Genomic DNA, 21,428 nt, shown 5'->3' with positions numbered 1-21,428 from the left:
TCTGCAAACAGGGACAGTTTCACTTCATCTTTTCCAATTTGGATGCCTTTTATTTCCTTCTCTGATTGCTCTAGCTAGTACTTCCAACACTGTGTTGAATAGGAGTGGTGACAGTGGGCATCCTTGTCTAGTTCCTGTTCTTAAAGGAAAAGCTTTCAGCTTTTCCCCATTCAGGATATTGGCAGTGGGTTTATCATATATGGCTTTAATTATGTTGAGATACTTTCCATCCGTACCTAACTTGTAAAGAGTCTTTATCATGAACAAGTGTTGAATTTTATCAAATGCTTTTTCAGCATCTCTAGAGATGATTATGTGGTCCTTGTGTTTGATTTTATTGATATGGTGTGTCACATTTATTGATTTGCATATGTTAAACCAACCTTGCATCCCTGGGATGAATCCCACTTGATCATGGTGTATAATTTTGTGTATGTGTTGCTGTATTCTGTTAGCTAGTATTTTATTGAGGATTTTTGCGTCTATATTCATCAAGGGTATTGGCCTGTAGTTTTCTTTTTTAGTTGTATCTTTAGCTGGTTTTGGTATCAGGGTGATGTTTGCTTCATAGAATGAGTTTGGGAGAATTGCGTCTGTTTCAGTCTTTTGGAATAGTTTGTAGAGAATTGATACCAATTCCTCTTTGAATGTTTGGTAGAATTCTACTGTGAATCCATCTGGTCTTGGGCTTTTCTCTGTTGGGAGCCTTTTGATAACAGCTTCAATCTCTTTTATTGTTATTGGACTGTTCAGATTTTCTACATCGTCTTGGCTCAGTTTTGTTAGTTTGCATGTGTCCAGAAATTTATTGCTTTCCTCCAGATTTTCAAATTTATTGGCATATAGTTGTTTATAGTAGTCTCTAACGATTCCTTGTACTTCTGAGGTATCAGTTCTAATATCACCCTTTTCATTTCTAATTTTTTTATTTGGGTCTTCTCTCTTCTTTTTTTAGTTAGCCATGCTAATGGTTTGTCAATTTTATTCATCTTTTCAAAAAACGAACTTTTTGATTCATTGATCTTTTGAATTGTTTTTTGGGTTTCAATTTCATTAAGTTCTGCTCTGATCTTAATGATTTCTTTTCATCTGCTAACTTTAGGTTTGGATTGTTCTTGTTTTTCTAGTTCTTTAAGGTGAAGTGTTGGGTTGTTCACTTGCAATCTTTCCATTCTTTGGAAGTAAGCATTTAATGTGATAAATTTCCCCCTTAGTACTGCTTTTGCAGTATCCCACAGGTTTTCGTATGATGTATCATTGTTTTCATTAGTTTTAGTAAATTTTTTGATTTCTTCTTGGACCCGTATGTCATTAAGTAGAATGCTATTTAATTTCCATGTGTTTGTGTAGTTTCCAGAATTTCATTTGTTATTGATTTCTAATTTTAATCCATTGTGATCTGAAAAAATACATGGGATAATTCCAATTTTTTGAATTTGTTGAGACTTGATTTGTGACCTAACATGTGATCTCTCCTTGAGAATGATCCATGTGCTGATGAGAAGAATGAATATTCTGAGGTTGTCGGATGGAATGTTCTGTAGATATCTGCCAACTCCAATTGGTCTAGAGTGTTGTTTAGATCTTGTGTTTCTCTGCTGATTCTTTGCCTAGATGATTTGTCCAATATTGATAGTCAGGTGTTCAGGTCGCCTGCTATTATGGTATTAGTGTCTATTTCCTTCTTTAGGTCTAATAGAGTTTGCTTTATAAATCTGGTTGCTCCGACATTGGGTGTGTATATATTTATGACTGTTATGTCTTCTTGATGGATCAATCCTTTTATCATTATGTAGTGGCCCTCATGATCTCTTTTTATGGCTTTTAGTTTAAAGTCTATTTTATCAGACATAAGAATAGCTACTCCAGCTTGTTTTTCATTTTTGTTTGCATGGTAAATCTTTTTCCATCCTTTGACTCTTAGTCCATGTGAGTCTTTATAGGTGAGGTGGGTCTCTTGAAGCCAGCATGTAGTTGGGTCCTCCTTTTTAATCCAGTCAGCCAGTCTGTGTCTTTTGAGTGGGGAATTTAATCCTTTTACATTAAGAGTTGTTATTGAAAAGTGTTGATTTACTCCTAGCATTTTATTGATTTTTGTTTGGATGTCTTAAGTGTCTTTTGTTCCTTTCTTTCTGATTTACTGTTTGTCTTTTGTAATTGTTGTCTCTTCATTGTTGGCATTTTTTATTTTACTAGTGTGTTTTGATTTTTCTTGAGTTTCTATGACAGTGTTAGTTATTTTTCAGGTACCAAACCCAATACTCCCTTGAGAATTTCTTGTAAGGGTGGTCGTGTGGTAGTAAACTCCTGCAGTTTTTGTTTGTCTGAGAAATATACTATTTGCCCTTCATTTTGGAAGGATAGCCTTGTGGGGAAGAGTATTCTTGGCTGGCAATCTCTGTCTTTTAGTATTTTGAATATATCATCCCATTCCTTTCTGGCTTTTAGGGTTTGTGATGAAAAGTCTGATGTTAATCTGATTGGGGCTCCATTATAGGTGATTTGACTCTTCTCTCTTGCAGCTTTTAAGATTCTCTCTTTGTCTTTGAGTTTTGCCAATTTGACTATAACATGTCTTGGAGAAGACCTTTTGGGTTGAATACAGTTGGGGATCTTTGAGCTTCCTGAATCTGAAGATATGTGTCTTTTCCTATACGTGGGAAGTTTTCTGCCTCTATTTTATTGAGTATGTTTTCAATGCATTTTCCTTTTTCCTCCCCTTTTGGAATACCCATGACTCGGATATTTGAGCGCTTAAGGTTTTTTGATATCTCTCTTAGATTTTCTTCAATATTTTTAATTCTTTTTTCTTTTTTTTTGTCTGTGTTATTTCAAACAGCCCATCTTCAAGGTCAGAAGTTCTCTCTTCTGCTTTTGCAAGCCTGCTGGTTAAACTGTCTGTTGTGTTTTTTATTTTGTTGAATGAATTCTTCAGCTCAGCAAGCTCTGCTACATTCTTTTTCAGGGCATTGATTTCCTTGCACATTTCTTCTTTTAGGTCCTGTATACTTTTCCTTGTTTCATCATGTTGTCTAGCTGAGTTTTCTTGTATCTCATTTAGTTTCCTTAGAATTATTATTCGAAATTCCTTGTCAGACATTTCAAGGGCTTCTTGTTCTATAGGATCTAGAGCTTGAGAGTAATTCCCCTTTGGTGGTGTACTTCCTTGATTTTTGATATTTCTGGTATCTTTCCTTTGATTTTTAGTCATTGTGGCAGGGGATTTCACGGTCCACTGGTTTAACACTATTGTCTGGCTAGGATGCTGCTGGTGCTGCCAATTTGGCACAGCTGTCTCAGTGTCTGCTTGGTTGCCCACTGGCGCCTTGGGCGCATGGTTGCCTCAGGTCTTGGGCCTTCTCCAGGGAGGTGCCTCTCTGGTTGGCGCACACTCAGCCAGGCTGGGGATGGAGTCTGGCGGTGGCGAGGCCTACCTGCTCTGTCGTGTGCTGTCACCACGGGGTGTGTGGTCTCTGCAGATCTTAGGTCTCTCTGGTGGGGCGCCTCTCTGGTCAACATGCACTCGGCCAGGCTGGGGATGAAGTCTGGCAGCGGCGAGGCCTACCTGCTCAGTCGCGCACTGTCACCACGGGGTGTGTGGTCTCTGCAGATCTCGGGCCTCTCCAGTGGGGTGCCTCTCTCGTTAGCGCGCACTTGCTGGGCTGGGGATGGAGTCAAAGTGAGCTTTTATTCTGACTGAGATGAGAAGCTATTAAATGGTTTAGAGTAGTGAATATCTTTTGAAAGGACCATCCTGGCTTCTGTATTAAGAATAGATTGAGGATGGCCGGTTAGATCACTTTGGAGAGTGGTGCTGGTAAGACTAAGGCCACAGGTTCGGATCCCTGTACTATCCAGTTGCCAAGACAAAAAAAAAAAAAAAGAAGGATAAATTGAAGGAGAGTAAGGGCAAAAAGTGGAGTTTAGGTAGGCTTTTGCAATAATGCAGATAAGAGATGATGGTGGCTTTGGCCAAGATAGCAGCTAAGGAGATGGTTCGAAGTGATTACATTTTGTATATACATAAATATTTTCTATATGTATTTTGAAAGGAGAACTGACGGGATTTTTATAGATTGGGAGTGGGTGGGTCATGAGAAAAAGACAGGAGGCAAAGAGTACTCCAAGGTTTTTAGCTTGAGCTACTGAAAAAATAAACTGGCCATTATTTGAGTTGTGGAAGAAAGAGAAAGAGTAGGTTTTAGGGCAAAGATTAGAAGTTCTATTAGTATATATTGAACTTGAATGCCTTTTAGATGTAGAACAAGTAGAGATGTCAAGTAGGCACTTTGATAGTTGGGAGTTGGGAGAAGCCTGGGCTGCACATAGATACTTGGGATGAATCTGTGTGCTCTGGAAATGGTTGAACTAGTTTGTGGCTTGAAACAGAAGGAAAAAATTGAAGCAGAAATATTCTTTGAATAACATTTCTTCTACTGTCTTAAGGATATCATAGAGTAATTGACAGGCTATATGTCACTCCTTGAGCACACAACTCTTATATTATTAATGTCTTTATTATTTCTAGTTTCTCTTAGCTTTGAGCAGTAGACCTCATAACTCAGTAGTAGTTATGGAAACTGTATAGCCCTTTGAAGCTTCAAATAGAAAGGTTTTTATTCTAAGGATTCTTTGACCAAAATGACATATAATTTCATCTTCTCTGCAGAGATTGGACACTTGCTTTACCAGGTATGTATGTAAAGCAAACCTCTGCCAACAGTTCTGAAAGAATTCTCTACTGCCATAAAAGTAAAGTAATTTATTTCATTAGGGCCAGGGCCTTGACTTATCTAAATTTGATGACATAGTGGAGGAAAATCCTGTGATACCTTTGATAGAAATTTTGCTTTTAGAGAAAAGAAAACTGCATTCATAGAACAGTTGAACAGGGGGGAATTCTTTCATTGCTTAGCTTATTTGTTGGAAATGTTAAGTTATGAGAATAACTCGATTCAAAGATCTATGAATATCATTTTGGCTTCCATGAAAAACCATCAACTCTTTAATTATTGGTTTGCTTATTTCTCTTCCTCTTTATAGGTTGAACTATTTAGTACTTAGGACAAGGATTATTCTTTTGGTTCATAGCTAGTGCGTAGGACAATGCTTGGTACATTGTAGACAACCAAGGAATATTGAAATATTTGTTGTATGAATGTCTTTGATTTATTTTCTTCTCTGTAAGTCCTAAAAATGATCTGTGATCTTTGAAATGATCTAGTATGGCCTTCCCACAAGTGTAGCTTCCTGTTTAAACAGTAACCCAGCTATACAGCATCTCCATCTAACTTGTGCTTGGACACTGAGTGATGAAGTCCACAGAGTTTTGGAGACTGCCAGTTTTATATGAGCAAAAATCTAATTCCAATTCTTTAATATATTAGATTCTAATATGCCCTTCTATAACTTCAACCTGTTAATAATTCTTCAATGGAATCACATCATGGACACATCATGGAATTCAGCTCTACATTTTTTTTTCCTTTTTAAATCGTGCAGGAAATTCAGTTCACCATTTGCAGTAAACAATGAATTAATCATTGCATAATGGTGCAGTGGCTTTAATGTTTTGTTCACACTGTCGATAAAGAAGAGAAATGCATTATTGTGGTCCCTAGGCAGCTATGTAGAGAGGGTGTATGGACATTGTTTTGAATGAAATTGAGGAATTAACTAAGGGCCTTCGAGGGCCATAGAGAAATATTAATAAATAGTTAAAGAAACAGATAAATTCCTCATCTTTTATATAAAATCAGGCACTTGACTGGTGATTTAAAATATTTTCAATAGTAGTTTGATAATACTTGCTTACTGCTTTAACACTGTCTTTTGGATCTGATTCTTGGGTACATTGTAAGTTCAGTATACTGCCATTGCTGTGATTCCCAGAATATGTGAACCTCTAGACTGATTTTTTATGTTTCAGTATCACAGTCCCTGTAGTTGATCCCTAGAAATAGAAAGAAAAAATTACAAGATAAAATTACTGTGTTTGTGATTTGCCTTTAATTTTTCAGCGGTGGGGTTTGACCTTTATTCAACAAATACTTTCAGTTCCTTCTCTGTAGAAGGCACTTGCATTCTCAATTTTCTAAATTAAATATTTTAAATCTAAAATACCATTACTGTAGCTTTGTATTTTTTCCACTATTTATCTCGTCACGTTACTGTAGGCACACTTTAGTTGAGGTATAGCCTTTTCTGACAGAGTAAGTACACAAAAATGCTATTTTCTTTTAGTCATTAAGCTAGTTTCTTCCCCAGCTAAGCAAAATAGGTCAATAGATGTACCCGTTTTTCATACAGATCAATTTGTTTTTAAATCTTCCCTAATGTATCCCTCTTTTCTGTGTTGTACGGTTAGAAATAATATCGTATGCATTACTAGAGGGCTTATTTCTTTAAATAGACTATTACCGTAGGAGCAAACATTTTAAGCTAATTGAATTAAAGCAAAAACAGTTTTATAGATGATATAAAATGCAAACTCATAGTAACACACAGAATCTTTTACCTGTTCTCTGTTCTCATGCCTCACATAAAATTCATCATAAAAGTGTCAGTTTTACCTGCTAAATATTTCTTAAACCTATTTGTTTTTTGTATCTACCACACTGTCTCAGATGACCATCATCTCTTGTCTTTACCTCTGAAGTAACGGCTTTCTCTCCTGCCTCAGTGCCTTTGCACAGTCTTTCCTTTGCCTAGATATTCTTCTTCCCCTTTCTTCCCTTAGTTACCTTCTATTCCCCCTTTAGATCTTAACTCAGACATTGTATATTCCTTTGGAAAACATTCTCTCTGGAAAGAGAACATATAAATAAAACTAATTATACAGATATATTATTGCAGCTTTGATGGTCTTTCAAAGGAAAAGTGTAGAAATATGGAGGTAGTGAAGAGGGCCTGGTGTAGTCTGGGCATCCAGAGAATGTTCTGAGGCTAGAGCCATTATATTTGGATCTTATCACCATTTTTATAACTTTGCCACAGCAAAAGCTATTCTTTTTATGACTGCTGTCTATAAGATTTATTTGTATGCCATATGAATGATCTTTAGCATGGCGGCTAAGTGTCATCCTAGGTGGGAGTGCTGACCCATAGGCATCAGACATTGAATAGGAATTACCTGCTCATTTGACTGTAGGCCATATTTAATTCTTAGTGCTTCCTGGGGCAGTTAAAAAAAGTTTTCTATTGTTTTATGAAGAGTATTCTCTCAATTGTAATAATTTAGAGAAACTTGTAGAGCCATTATTTTGGGTAGTTGTGATGGTATATTTATTAGTCGTATTTTTGGATGAATTATGTATTGTGAACTGCCTCAAATTTTGAACAGGTTCTCCGACAGACACTGAAGACATACATAACTAATTGGTTTCTTTAGAAAAGGAAGAATAACTCAGCCACAGTCTCTCTCCTCCACCGGTTTGCTTCTATTCCTCCACATGCTTATTAGTTTTTTTCTAAGTCTACTATCAGCATTTCATTCTTTTTTTCTGCCATATAATTAAATTTAAGGGGAAAATGAAATGTTACTCCATATGAAAAATAGTGAGTCCTTTTACTACTTAGTAGCATTTGAGACTTATGTGTTCTCTTGAAGGGTTTGATTCTTACATGTTCTTTCCTGATTTTCTTTTTGTGGGAGAGGGTGGAAAGATGATGTCACATATTTATATTGTGTATTTGTAGTTTAAATGGAAAGCATTTTAAGGGAAACAAATCAACTTCAAAGTAAATTTTTATCCTTGTATTTGTTTAAAAATTACTTTTAACTGTATTGTAGAATGCATAACCAATTGTTGAAGATATTTAGAAGTCAAATTTAATGTGCTTTTAGGAAAACTAAAAATGCAGTTTCCAGTTTCATAGTGCATAATAGGTATGCAGGTACCAAAGAGGTTTTGACTGGAATAATTGTAGTAGACAGTTGCTAACAAAAGATTTATGAGGAAGAAAAACTAAGATTAGTTGAATGAAACTGAACACTGAAAAAAAAAAAAGGAAAGAAAAGGAAAAAACGCTTGAAATAATATCACAGTGAATCAGGGAAACTTATAGTGTTTGTTATGTTCCTGTCTGCTCAGAAATACTTAGTAAATCTTCTATGTATAATTCTTTGAATTAAATATAAAATTAAGTTATAGTGAATAATTATTAATACTCAATAATTGATATAATGATTAATAATAAGATTAATAGCTTAATAATAATTAACAACCAAATAGAATAATGCCTATTGCATTAGCCAATAACTCAACACAGAAGAGATGAAAGAAAATGTATTCAAGAACAGATGGAAAATATGAAGGATAGATAAAAGTTGAAATTACTGAAATAGAAACCCAAAAATAAATAGAAATGATCAGAAACCCGAGTTTATACTTTGAAAAAAACTAATAAAATAAGCAAGCCTCTAGGAAGGCTGATCAAGGGAAAAAAAAAAAAAAAAAAAGGGAAGACAAACAGCATTAAGAATTAGGAAAGGGGGATATAACTTAGGGCTACTTTCAGCCCTCATGGTGCCTGCCTGGGGTCAGAAAAAGATGCTTTCTTTGCGTAGATGCAGTTCTGGGAATACCTTTGTACAAATTAAAAAATAGCTTTGTGCTAAGACACACATCTCAGTGATTGGAATGTAGCTCGGTGTTCAGTCAACTCGTTCCCTTGGCCGGGTACTTGTGTGTAGTGAACAACCTGCTCTCTTGTAATGTGACTATAGCTGTAACTAGAGATACAGAGGACATTGTTCAAAAGTTATGAAAACACTAAGAATATAATAACTGCTTATTTATTGAAAGTTTGAAAAACAAAAGTTGAAACAGATGCTATATGGCCTTCAGTGATGACAAAATTGTGAAATACTGTCTTGAACCTCTAGAAGTTCATGGACCACTGGTATGAAAACCTGCTCTAGTGGAAGAGTTTTGCTTTATTCCTAAAAATGCTAGAAAGGGCTTTCAATCATTTACTTTTTTTTTTTTTTTTTTTAAAGATGATCAGTAAGGGGATCTCAACCCTTGACTTGGTGTTGTCTGTCAGCTTCCAAGTGAGCTAACCAGCCATCCCTATATAGGGATCTGAATCCATGGTGTTATCAGCGCCACACTCTCCCAAGTGAGCCACGGGCCAGCCCCAAACATTTACTTTTTAATAACAGCTTTGAATCAAAGCAATGCATGCTTTTTTCCTTTTCTTTTTAATCAGTGTTACATACAAGTAGTGCTAAAAGGCCTACCTGTAATAATAATAATTCCTTGAGCCCTTTCTACACGTTTCTAGCATCTTTTAGTTCTTAGCTGTTTCTTCTGGCTTTACTTCTATATTTCTAAACACTGCTAAGCCAAATAGTATGTTATGATTGCCTTTCATTTATGTAAATAAATTTGGTTTTAATTGGCATTAATATTACCTTCAATTTTTTTTTTGTTTGCTTTATTTTCTTTGCTAGATCTTCTCTTCCAACAGCTGGTTAAACTATATCCCAATTCAATCAGCAGAGAAGCTGAGCTCTGTTTAGATTCCCCCTTCCTGCACTACAGCCTATAAACTGCCTCTTGATAGAAAGCAGTGGCAGTTCTAGGCTCATCTCACTTGTTTCCCTTCTCTCAGGCATCACACTCCTTTACCGCCTGGTGTCCAATGTCTGGAAATGATTGTTTTATATATTTGTCCTTTTGTCTAGTTTTTTAGTAGTGGCAGGTTATGTTTGTTTTATGTTATGCTGTCGTGGCCTGAAATGGAAGTCAAGCATAGACATTTTTGCAAAATAAAATTGTGCCAAGGCCCATTTTCTTGCTGTACTTGTTACCAGCATGGATCTGTTTGTAGTACTATCAGTCAACTGAAAGTTTTTGTCTTGCTTGTTCTTAGGTAGTAAAAAGAATCAGTAAAATGATTTTGAATTAGTTGTATCAGCTGGAGAATAATATAGATCAAGAGTTGGCAGACTTTTTCTGTAGAGACCGAATAGTAAATATTTCAGACTTTGTGGGCTATGCAGCCTGTGTCATAACTACTCAACCGCTCTTGTATCATGAAAACACCCAATAGACAATATTGAATGAGCGTGGCTGTGTTCCAATAAAACTTTATTTGTAGACACTAAAATTAGAATTGCATATAATTGTAATTTGTCATGAAATATTGTTTTAATTTCTCTTCAACCATTTAATAATGTAAAAACCATTCTTGGTCATGGGCTGAACAAAAACAAATAGCAGGCTAGATTTGGCCTGTGGGCCATTGTTTGTTGACTCTGATGCAGGTTATTAAGTAAGTCCTATATTCCGTATTAAAGTGGTAGAAAATTGGGGACTTACTCAATATTTCTGGGCTTCTCAATATTTCTGTCTTGGGTACTGAAAATGGGAAAACTTAGATGTAATTTGTATTGGCAGGCCCAAGGAACAGAAAGTAGAAAAGCATGTAGAAAAAGAAAATAGAGAGGAAGGTGTGTAGCTTTGGGAATATAATTTTATGGCGTGATACACACACACACACACACACACACACACACACATAAATCATATATATATAAAACTTTTTTTTTAGCAGCTGGCTGGAATAGGGATAGAGCCTTGACCTTGATGTTATCAACACCATGCTCTAACCAACTAAGCTCAGGAGTATAATTAATCTGTCTGAGGCACCTGCTTGTTAATTTCATTTATCAAATATTTATTGAGTACCCACTGTTGTTTGACGCTGTGCTAGGTCCTATAGATAGAAAGTAATGTGCAGCTTGGTCTTTTTTTAAATATCTGTTGGGTTCAATGGAAATTTAGAGTGATTAGACCCTGAAGTGTGTTTTGCTGGAAAATACAAGTCTTCGTTTCTATAAAAAGTTATATGCACTTTATAGGAAAAATCATTTATTATCTCATAAATACTGTAGATGGCAATAGGGAAGGTTTATCCCTGCCTATGTTAGCAAATTGATTTTATAACTTTATTTAAAGTGTGTTGTTTTCTCCTTTCTTCCTTTGAAATAATTATTCATAATTCTGTCAGCCAGAGGGTATATTTTGGTTTAGTCAGTGAATGGTTCCAGAACATTATTAGAATTATTAATTAAAGGAGTCATATAAAGTGTTTATAACAAATAATCACTTTTGATGTTTTTAAAATATAAAGTCCTACAGAGCAAACTGCAGTTGTTGGGGATAATTAAAAAACCTGGAGCATTTGGCATTCTTATGAAAATAAGAATGTGTCCATAATGCTCTCATTATATCAAGAAATGTTTCTGCTTTCTTTGGAGAGAATTTAGTAAATTATATGGATGATGAAAATATTTTTGCATATTTTCTTTGTAGAATGAATTTCTCATTTGTATCTTGGGTTTTAATGCCAAGTAGATGGTAGGAATGCAGTCTGTCTTGGGTACTCAAAGTGAGACATCTTAGGGTCTTTTGTTTTGGCAGGCCTAAAGAACAGAAAGTGTACAAAGGGAAGAGAGAGGCAACTAAAAGGGAAAGTGGGTTAGCTTTGGGAGTATAATTAATCTGTCTGAGGCACCAGCTTGTTAATTTTATTTATTAAGCATTTATTGATTACCCACTATTGTTGGACACTATGCCAGGTCCTATAGATACCACCAAGTAGTGTATAGCTTGGTTTTTGTTCTGGAAATGTGGTAAAGAGATAAATGTAAGACAAATACTGTAGTTACTAAAAATATTATGGTCTAGCAATATAAATATGCCTAAAATTATTTGGTATAGAGCATTGGCTGTGACTAAAATCCCTGGTTCCTAGTTGAGCAAGGGATACATTGTTGCATGCAGAACAAGTAAAATGTAGAGTAAATTTACAGAAATTATGAGGAGCTAGAAAAGAAGTCTGGGGCCAGAATTTGCAATGTATACTATGGTAAAGTGCTTGGCCTTTATCGCATAGTTTAGCGCAGTGCTTCTCAGACTGTGGTGTAAGATTAGGGAGATTATATATACACACACATATATTTTTAAACTTCCCAGGCCATCATGTACGAATAGTTTTATAAAATACAATAAAAATGAATTATAGAAAAATGAAATAGACATATGAAATACAGGTCTTACATTTTTAAATTTAGATTGAACCAACATAACATTATTCTAGATAATTGTTTTAAAATTTATAAACACTGAATTTCTTTACGTACCTCATCATGGATTAGGAATAACAAATATTTCATGGCTGGTAATTCTCAGGCTTGCACTGGTCTCTGGGCCATCCTAGGTGATATGTGGTCCCTGCAGATTTTTAAGCAAAGAATGGTATGATTATATATGTGTTTAACACAATGACCTTTTTGGCAATATGAGTGATAGTTAGGTTTCAGGATGGAAGGTTGGAAACCAAGAAAGTTTGGAATCAGCATTTTAGAGAGAGCTGGAAATGGATGAGAAAGTGAAAGTGACTTTCTTTATTTTGATAATCATGTAAGGAGTAATTCCTCCACGAGGCTATAAGCTTCTTGAGGGCAGGGGCTATATTTCTTTTGGCTACTAACATAACCTAGGCACTTTCGAAAATATTTGATGAATGAATGCGTCAGAGAGATAAAGGCAGAACCAGGAGACATTAGAGTATTTAAAACTGGAATAAGAAGAGTTTCAGGCTAGAGAAGGTAATAAACAGAATCAAATGCTTTCAAATTAAGGAAGATGATCATTTGTAAGTATTTATTAGATTTAATAATTTGAAATTCCTTAGGGAGATCAACTTTAGCAGCCTGATAAAGTTAGAAGTCAGATTGTTAGAAGTCAGATTGTAGTTTCTTGCCCATCTCTATTATCCAGTAAGAGAATGAGTAGAGAGATCCTTTTAAATATGACACTTCATTAGTTAATGTTAATTAATTCATTGAGGAAGAAAAGTAGTGGTAAATAATCTTTGCTACCTGTTAGTATTGAGAATCAGTAAGATTAATTATAGGTATGTTTGAATGTACTTCAGACAGTTTGTGGAAAAGTGGAATGAAAAGATAATATGAATCTTTCTGTAAACTTTTTGAAGTACCTTCTTATTCTTTCCCTCTGTTTCATCAGGGGAACTAAACCTTTATTAAATGGAATTGAAATTGACTTTTTTGTATTTGATCCTGATTTGAGAAGAAAATTGAAATGTGAATAATTTGGTTGGTCTTGTTTAAATTGATTTTTAATGAATTCATTCCCTATTATTTTTTATTGATTCTTTATTAGAACCTTTCCAGTAATATTCCATTTTCATTGTTGAATAAATTTTACTCTTATTCTGTACTGTGCCAGGTGTGCATTTGGCTAAAAGTTTGTAGGATAAAAGATTATGGCTTGAAAATGTGTGGCATATAAATTCTTCTGAAGAGTCAGAGAAGCGGAAAGCATTTGAGGGCTGTTAAATAGGAAGAACAGAAGTTGTGTGGAGTATCATTATAATTATTAATTTTGCAAGTTTGTTTTGTCATTTAGTTGCTTTATTTTTTATAATCAAGTTTTAGTAGGATCTTTAAATTTCAGTAATATCCATTAAACATGACATCTGCTGCATAAGTGATGGGCATTGTCATGCAATGCCTGATGGACTATTGGTACTTTGTCATCTTTTGATATTGTCTAAATGAAAACTTTATTTGAAGTTTACCTCTGTGATTGCTTTTTTTAAAATAATAAACTTTGGGATTTTTCCCACCCTTTTCCTGAAAAAATTATAGTCATTTTATTGTACAGTAAGTAAAGAAAATCCAGGAGACTTAAGACATCCATAATATTATGTGAAAACTTTAATCTTTTTAATGCTTTTTTTTTTGTTATTAAATATAAGCATTCAACACTCTTCAGGATAATTTCAAATTATCTCTAAATTTTCCGTAGAATGAAGATCAGCAAGAAGTGATCCTTGTCAGAACAGATCAGTCTGGAAGAGTATGGCCTGTAAACACACCACGAAAACCTCTGGAATCAAAAGGAGGAAGAAGGAAGAGACAGATGGTATGTTTAATATATGTGTTTGTTAATCCAGAATTCCTTTCTTCCTTGTGGGGATTTTGTTGCATCAGACTACAGAATATTTTCTGAAATGTAGCTTTCTAATACAGATGTTAGAAGGCAGTAAATTATGTTATTGCTTTTATTCTTAGTTTTATCCCTTTGCCTTTTACAAAATGAGATCTCATTCAACTGCATTTTTTCAAATAATAGTGAATATTGAATGTTTAAGGCAATTTTAATTTTAGTGTACATTTCTTTGGCGGTGTTATTAGTTTCTTTTTACATACTTACCATAGCTCTTAGGGAAAACCTTGGTCTCCCAGACCTGTTACCTGTGTTAGACAGCTAATATGAGACCTGGTGGTGGGGTATCCATACACAGTAATGTGTTAATTATGTAGGTGCTGTGATCCTTAATAATCCGAATTTTATTGTTCATCTTCTAGCTTTAGAAATTAGTTTTTAGCACTACCTTGAGGCTCTTGAGATGGCAAAAACAACATATTCAGTTTTCCCAAGTTAGGTTTACTGTTGTAAATGTGAAAGATCATACAAGTGATAATTGGGTACACAAAAGAATTGCTCATTTGGAATTTTTCTTTCAGCTGTTTATTATTTGCCTGTTGAATGCCTATGCTGCTGGAAATACTAATTAATTAATTCAACAAATAGAAGTGGAATGGATACCTCTGCTAATGTAATGGGAGGAATTAGGGGGCTGGAGAGGAGGTGTGGCAGGAGAATAGCAAAGATTTGAATTATGTGAAATGACAGAACTGACTTGGGATCCATAAATACATTGCCAGAAGGCATTGATTGCCCTTTTTGAGTTGTGTATTAGTGAGCAATTTAGGTATAGGAATAAAGAAGGCAGACACATTCGTTCAGTATTGGGGTTTGCTCTTTGGGTATAATGAAGGGCCAGAGGGCCAGAAATGGGTGATTGAAGTCATGGAATGTGTGGGTTAAGCTAGTGAAGACAAGAGTAATAATGTTGGGAAAAGTCGTGGGACCCTGCTTCCAAAGATCTTAAAGAAGTTGAAGACCAGGTTTTTTTTTTTTGGATAAGGGGATATGAGAGCAGCACTGGGGAGATTTGATTTGGGAGGAAATAAATAGCACTTTTCTTTTCCACACCTGGGTACGGAACCAACTGAAAGGAAAACCCAGGACTGAATTAGATGGTGATCAGAATATCAGCCTTGTTTCTGAGAAAGCTGTTTATAAAAGAAGGATTTGATAATTAGAAGTAGGTAGGTATTTTTTGTTACTTACAAAGTATAGTATGTCTGTTTAACCACAGTATTAGTACTGGCTGTTAAGTTCTGATTTAGTAGTTATAAAATGGTACATCATTGATGTTTCAGCCAGCATTTAAAATAATTTGTGAGGTTGAATATTTTGCCATATGTACTAATTTTCTTTCATCTGCTACAAATTTTCTGCTTGTTTGCTTTCCTAATTTTTATCATATATAATCTTGCTCTTTGAAAATCCTCAAACATATATTAAATTTTTGTGAGAAAAAAAGAAAAAGAAGTGGGTGTCTTGGTCAGTTCAGTGGTTAGTTCAGGCTACTATAACAGAATAGCATTGACTGGGTGGCTTAAAAAACAGAAATTTATTTCTCATAGTCTGGGGAGTAGGAAGTCCAAGATCAGAGTGCTGGCAGATTCAGTTTCTGATGAGGGCATGCTTCCTGGATTGTAGATGGTGGTCTTCTCATTGTATCCTCATGTGGCAGAGAGAGAGAGAGAGCAAGCTCTCTCATATCTTTTTAGGGGTACTAATCCCATTTATGAGGGCTCCACCCTCATGACCAATTTACCTACCAAAGACCCCACCTCCTAATATATCACATTGGGATTTCAACATAAGAATTTTGGGGGGACATAAACATTAAGTCCATTGTAATGGGTTTGCTAGTACTTCTCTGTTTTTGATGTATGCGGGGGCACGCCTAGGTTCCTCCCGCAGACCCAGAAGGAGAAGGAGCCGACAGGATTACCCCTGGTGATGGGACCGAGGGATCTCAGGGAAAAGTGAGCCTGATGCCCGCCAACCCAGCCCTGTGAAAGAGACACTCAGACGCCGCAGGGGTTCTGTCAGGGCTGTTCCACTTTATTGCCATTACACTGCAATTTATATAAGCAAGCAAGTAGGGGCTTTCCATGAACTAACCAATCAATTAAAGGATCACGCGGGCATGCATTTTGTACTAACATGTTGAGCATAGCGATCACGCAGGGTTCATGAGTGCGGAAATACTGGAGGACCAATAAAAACCTTTTGGCGCTATCTTGGGTTATGCCTCCCCTACTTCTCGCGGGCGGGCGCCATCTTCATCCTCCACCCATAGGCAACATGTGGCTCACAGATAATGTTTGCTCCTAAAAATGGGCCCAACAGATGTACTTACTCCACCTCTGGATAACTGCAATCTTCCTTCTGCAGTGGTAAGGAATTTTAACTACAAGGAGAAGAGCAGAAAAGAGAGAACAAGGGATAGAGCAGTTTATCATGCTATTGATAAATGTCATGCTTCTATTTCTGGGGAAGAGGAGAGTAAAAGGGCAGAAGAAGTAGGGAGTGTAATTCTAATGGAAGTTCTTTCACATGGAAGCACATAGAATAGGGATAAACTGGAAGGAGAGGTCTTGATACATAGTATAATTTTTCCATTTAATAACATGTTTATAGGTAATCCATTAAAAATACCTCAGGGCTGACTCGTGAGCTCAGTTGGTTAGAGTGCAGTGTTATAACACCAAGGTCAAGGGTTTGGATCTCCTGTACCGTCCAGCCTCCAACAGAAAACAAACAAAATAGCTTCAGAGACTCATATTTTCACTAAATTAATAATGTTCATGTTGTCATAGGTTTCAACCCATGAGGAAAAAGAAAGGATCAGATACTTTCATGATGATGATAATCTAAGCCTGAATGATTTAGTCAAAAACGAAAAGATGGTCTATGAAGCAAACATCATCCTGATACCAAAACCAGGTAAAGATATAACCAAAAAAGAAAACTACAGGCCGATATCCTTGATGAATATAGATGCAAAAATCCTCACTAAAATACTAGCAAACAGAATACAGCAACACATACGTAAAATTATTCATCACGATCAAGTGGGATTCATCCCAGGGATGCAAGGTTGGTTCAACATACGCAAATCAATAAATGTGATACACCATATTAATAAACTCAAACACAAGGACCATATGATCATCTCTATAGACGCTGAAAAAGCATTTGATAAAGTTCAGCACTCATTCATGACAAAGACCCTCTATAAGTTAGGTATAGAGGGAAAGTATCTCAACATAATTAAAGCCATATATGCCAAACCCACTGCCAATATCATCCTGAATGGGGAAAAGCTTTCAGCTTTTCCTTTAAGAACAGGCACTAGACAAGGATGCCCACTCTCACCACTCCTATTCAACATAGTGTTGGAAGTACTAGCCAGAGCAATCAGAGAAGAGAAGGAAATAAAGGGCATCCAGATTGGAAAAGATGAAGTCAAACTGTCCCTGTTTGCAGATGACATGATCCTATATATCGAACAGCCTAAAACCTCTACAAAAAAACTGTTGGAATTGATAAATGATTTCAGCACAGTAGCAGGATACAAAATCAACACACAAAAATCAGTAGCATTTATTTTCTCCAATAGTGAACATGCAGAAGGAGAAATCAAGAAAGCCTGCCCATTTACAATAGCCACCAAAAAAATAAAATACTTAGGAATTGAGTTAACCAAGGAGGTGAAAAATCTCTATAATGAGAACTACAAACCACTGCTGAGAGAAATTAGAGAGGATACAAGAAGATGGAAAGATATTCCATGCTCTTGGATTGGAAGAATCAACATAGTGAAAATGTCCATACTACCCAAAGTGATATACAAATTCAATGCAATCCCCATCAAAATTCCAAAGACATTTTTCTCAGAAATGGAAAAAACTATTCAGACATTTATATGGAACAATAAAAGACCACGAATAGCCAAAGCAATGCTCAGCAAAAAAAATAAAGCTGGAGGCATAACACTACCTGACTTTAAGCTATACTACAAAGCTATAATAACCAAAACAGTATGGTACTGGCATAAAAACAGACACACTGACCAATGGAATAGAATAGAGAATCCAGAAATCAACCCACACACTTACTGCCATCTGATCTTTGACAAAGGCACCAAGCCTATTCACTGGGGAAGGGACTGCCTCTTCAGCAAGTGGTGCTGGGAAAACTGGATATCGATATGCAGGAGAATGAAACTAGATCCATACCTCTCACCGTATACTAAAATCAACTCAAAATGGATTAAGGATTTAAATATACACCCTGAGACAATAAAACTTCTTAAAGAAAACATAGGGGAAACACTTCAGGAAATAGGACTGGGCACAGACTTCATGAATACGACCCCAAAAGCACGGGCAACCAAAGGAAAAATAAACAAATGGGATTATATCAAACTAAAAAGCTTCTGCACAGCAAAAGAAACAATTAAAAGAGTTAAAAGACAACCAACAGAGTGGGAGAAAATATTTGCAAAATATACATCTGACAAAGGATTAATATCCAGAATATATAAGGAACTCAAACAACTTTACAAGAAGAAAACAAGCAACCCAATTAAAAAATGGGCAAAAGAGCTAAGTAGGCATTTCTCTAAGGAAGATATCCAAATGGCCAACAGACATATGAAAAGATGCTCAACATCACTCAGCATCCGGGAAATGCAAATAAAAACCACATTGAGATACCATCTAACCCCAGTTAGGATGGCTAAAATCCAAAAGACTATGAACGATAAATGCTGGCGAGGCTGCGGAGAAAAAGGAACTCTCATACATTGTTGGTGGGACTGCAAAATGGTGCAGCCTCTATGGAAAATGGTATGGAGGTTCCTTAAACAATTGCAAATAGATCTACCATACGACCCAGCCATCCCACTGCTGGGAATATACCCAGAGGAATGGAAATCATCAAGTCGAAGGTATACCTGTTCCCCAATGTTCATCGCAGCACTCTTTACAATAGCCAAGAGTTGGAACCAGCCCAAATGCCCATCATCAGATGAGTGGATACGGAAAATGTGGTACATCTACACAATGGAATACTACTCAGCTATAAAAACGAATGAAATACTGCCATTTGCAACAACATGGATGGACCTTGAGAGAATTATATTAAGTGAAACAAGTCAGGCACAGAAAGAGAAATACCACATGTTCTCACTTATTGGAGGGAGCTAAAAATTAATATATAAATTCACACACACACACATACACACACACACACACACAAACCGGGGGGGGGGGGGGAAGAAGATATAACAACAACATTTATTTGAAGTTGATACAACAAGCAAACAGAAAGGACATTGTGGGGGGGGAGTGGGGAGGGAGAAGGGAGGGAGGTTTTGGTGATGGGGAGCATTAATCAGCTACAATGTATATCGACAAAATAAAATTTAAAAAAAAAAAAAAAAAAAAAAACGAAAAGATGGGAACAGCAGAAAACCAAAACAAACTTTTTATGAGAATGGCATCTAAGGTAAGATATATTCCTAGGATTCCTTTGAATTTTGGGAAGCTGGTTCTTTAATCTAACAATGATCTACTTTTCGGGGAGATTGGGTTCTCTCTAATCTTGGTTTACTTTATTAAATTTAATGCTTTGAAAGACATATTAGGAACATGCATTTTGGAATTGATCTGATTTAGGAATATACATTTGGGATTTTGTTTGTTTTTAAGCATAGGCTCTGGTTTATTTCTTTAGTGTGTTCTATGAAGATATTACTTATATATTTCACCTACCATTTAAGAGAGAATTTTCGGCCAGAGGTTAATGATTGCCAGTGTGCTGCTAGTTAGGTTACCAATCTGTCTTGTCTTAATGGTCCTCTAATTCTTCGTAATTATGCCATGAAGAGATAGAAGAAAATATTTAGACTAATGTGTTATGGATTATAGAGAATATATATTGGAATGATTTTAAGTCTATTCAAATGAAAATATAAATATGTAATATATATAATTCATGTATACATTATTTAAATCTTTATAGGTAGTGGGATGAATTTTTGTTTCAAATATCATTTTTGGTTCCAATCTCTGCCATTGTAATCCCTTCCAAACACTACTATTGAAATGTTTTTACAAAAGAGGCATTGTATTTAAACTTAGCTCTATAATAGGGTTTGGCTGACTGTGACTCCATGGAAAAAATTCATCTCACTGCCTATATTTGCAAATAAAGTTTTATTGAAGCACAATTATGCACATGTGTTTACATATTGTCTAAGGCTGTTTTTGCTCTGTAACGGCCAAATTGAGTAGTTGTGACAGAAAGTGAATACTCCGCAAGAATACATATATTTACTGTCTGCCTCTTTACAGAAAAAAATTGCCACCCCTTGCTCTATAATACCAGTGATTATTTTTGGTAGTTTGTGTTTGAACTGGGTATCTGAAAGACAGGAATGGGAGGGAGACCTTTCGCTGTATACCTTTTCAGACTTATTCTTTTTTTTTAACTATGTGAGTATATTACCTGGTCAAAAAATTAACTTAATGAAAATTAAGGTAACCAAGGTATGTTGTATGTATATGTGTGTGTTGGTGGAGGGTGGGTAAAATACACTTGGATTTAAATAAAAATGGTCATTGTACCTGTCACTAAGAATTATATGAGATCTTACAATTTAGCTAATTAGAATAATTTTGCCTCTGTTTATTTGGGGGAAATGCTAGAAATTTCTTAGGGTCTGGAAAAAGGAGGAGGACATATTTTTATGAGAGTTTCCTTCTCAGAAATAGTTCCACTTTTTATGGAAGTCTAAATTAAATAACAATCTTAACAATCTAGTCATAGTTCATTCAAGTTTATACACAAGAGAAAAATTCTTGTTAAAAATTGTAATAGGCATTTACTAATTAAACAATTGTTTTTGAACACCTAATTTGTGCCAGCTATCATTGTAGGTGTTGGGTACAGAGAAGCAATCAAGTCAAAGTTTGTGCCCTCAAGGAGCTTTTATTTCTAGTGGATGAGACAAGTAATGAACAAATACATAATATAAAATATTATATAACATAAGTGATGTATTATAAAATAGAAAATATTTTTGTGGAAAATAAAGCAAAGTAGAAAGGAGATGGGATTATATTTTCAATGGAGGATTGAGGGAAGACCTCTTTGTGGAGGTGATGTTTCAGCAGACTCTGAACAAAAGAGGGAGTCGAGGGGATCTGTGTGATTATATGGGGGAAGGATATTACAATAGAAGAAACATCAAATGCAGAGGATCTGAAGCAGAGACAGTCTTGAAGAACATCAAGAGACAGTAGGAAGACAGGCAGAGGGAGAAAGAGAAACAGAAGTAGAAGATGAGATGGGGGACACAGTAGGAGTCAGGTCACATAGAGTGTTACAGGCCAT

At 35.6% G+C, this 21,428-nt stretch overlaps 1 protein-coding gene across 4 annotated transcripts in view; it reads left to right on the top strand.

Moving 5' to 3' along the window:
- LOC134375500 (CWF19-like protein 2) overlaps nt 1-21,428 on the top strand; it is a 100,427-nt gene that overhangs the window by 37,456 nt on the left and 41,543 nt on the right. For all 4 annotated transcript variants that reach the window (XM_063093978.1, XM_063093976.1, XM_063093975.1 and 1 more), the window contains one exon: nt 13,848-13,964. In XM_063093978.1, coding sequence (XP_062950048.1) covers nt 13,848-13,964 — 117 coding nt within the window. The remainder of the gene's footprint in view (nt 1-13,847; nt 13,965-21,428) is intronic.

This window comes from Cynocephalus volans, chromosome 4 (assembly GCF_027409185.1).
Source record: "Cynocephalus volans isolate mCynVol1 chromosome 4, mCynVol1.pri, whole genome shotgun sequence".
NCBI classification, from domain to species: domain Eukaryota; kingdom Metazoa; phylum Chordata; class Mammalia; order Dermoptera; family Cynocephalidae; genus Cynocephalus; species Cynocephalus volans.
Note: the sequence above shows the minus strand (reverse complement) of the source record. Positions and strands in the feature narration are given on the sequence as shown.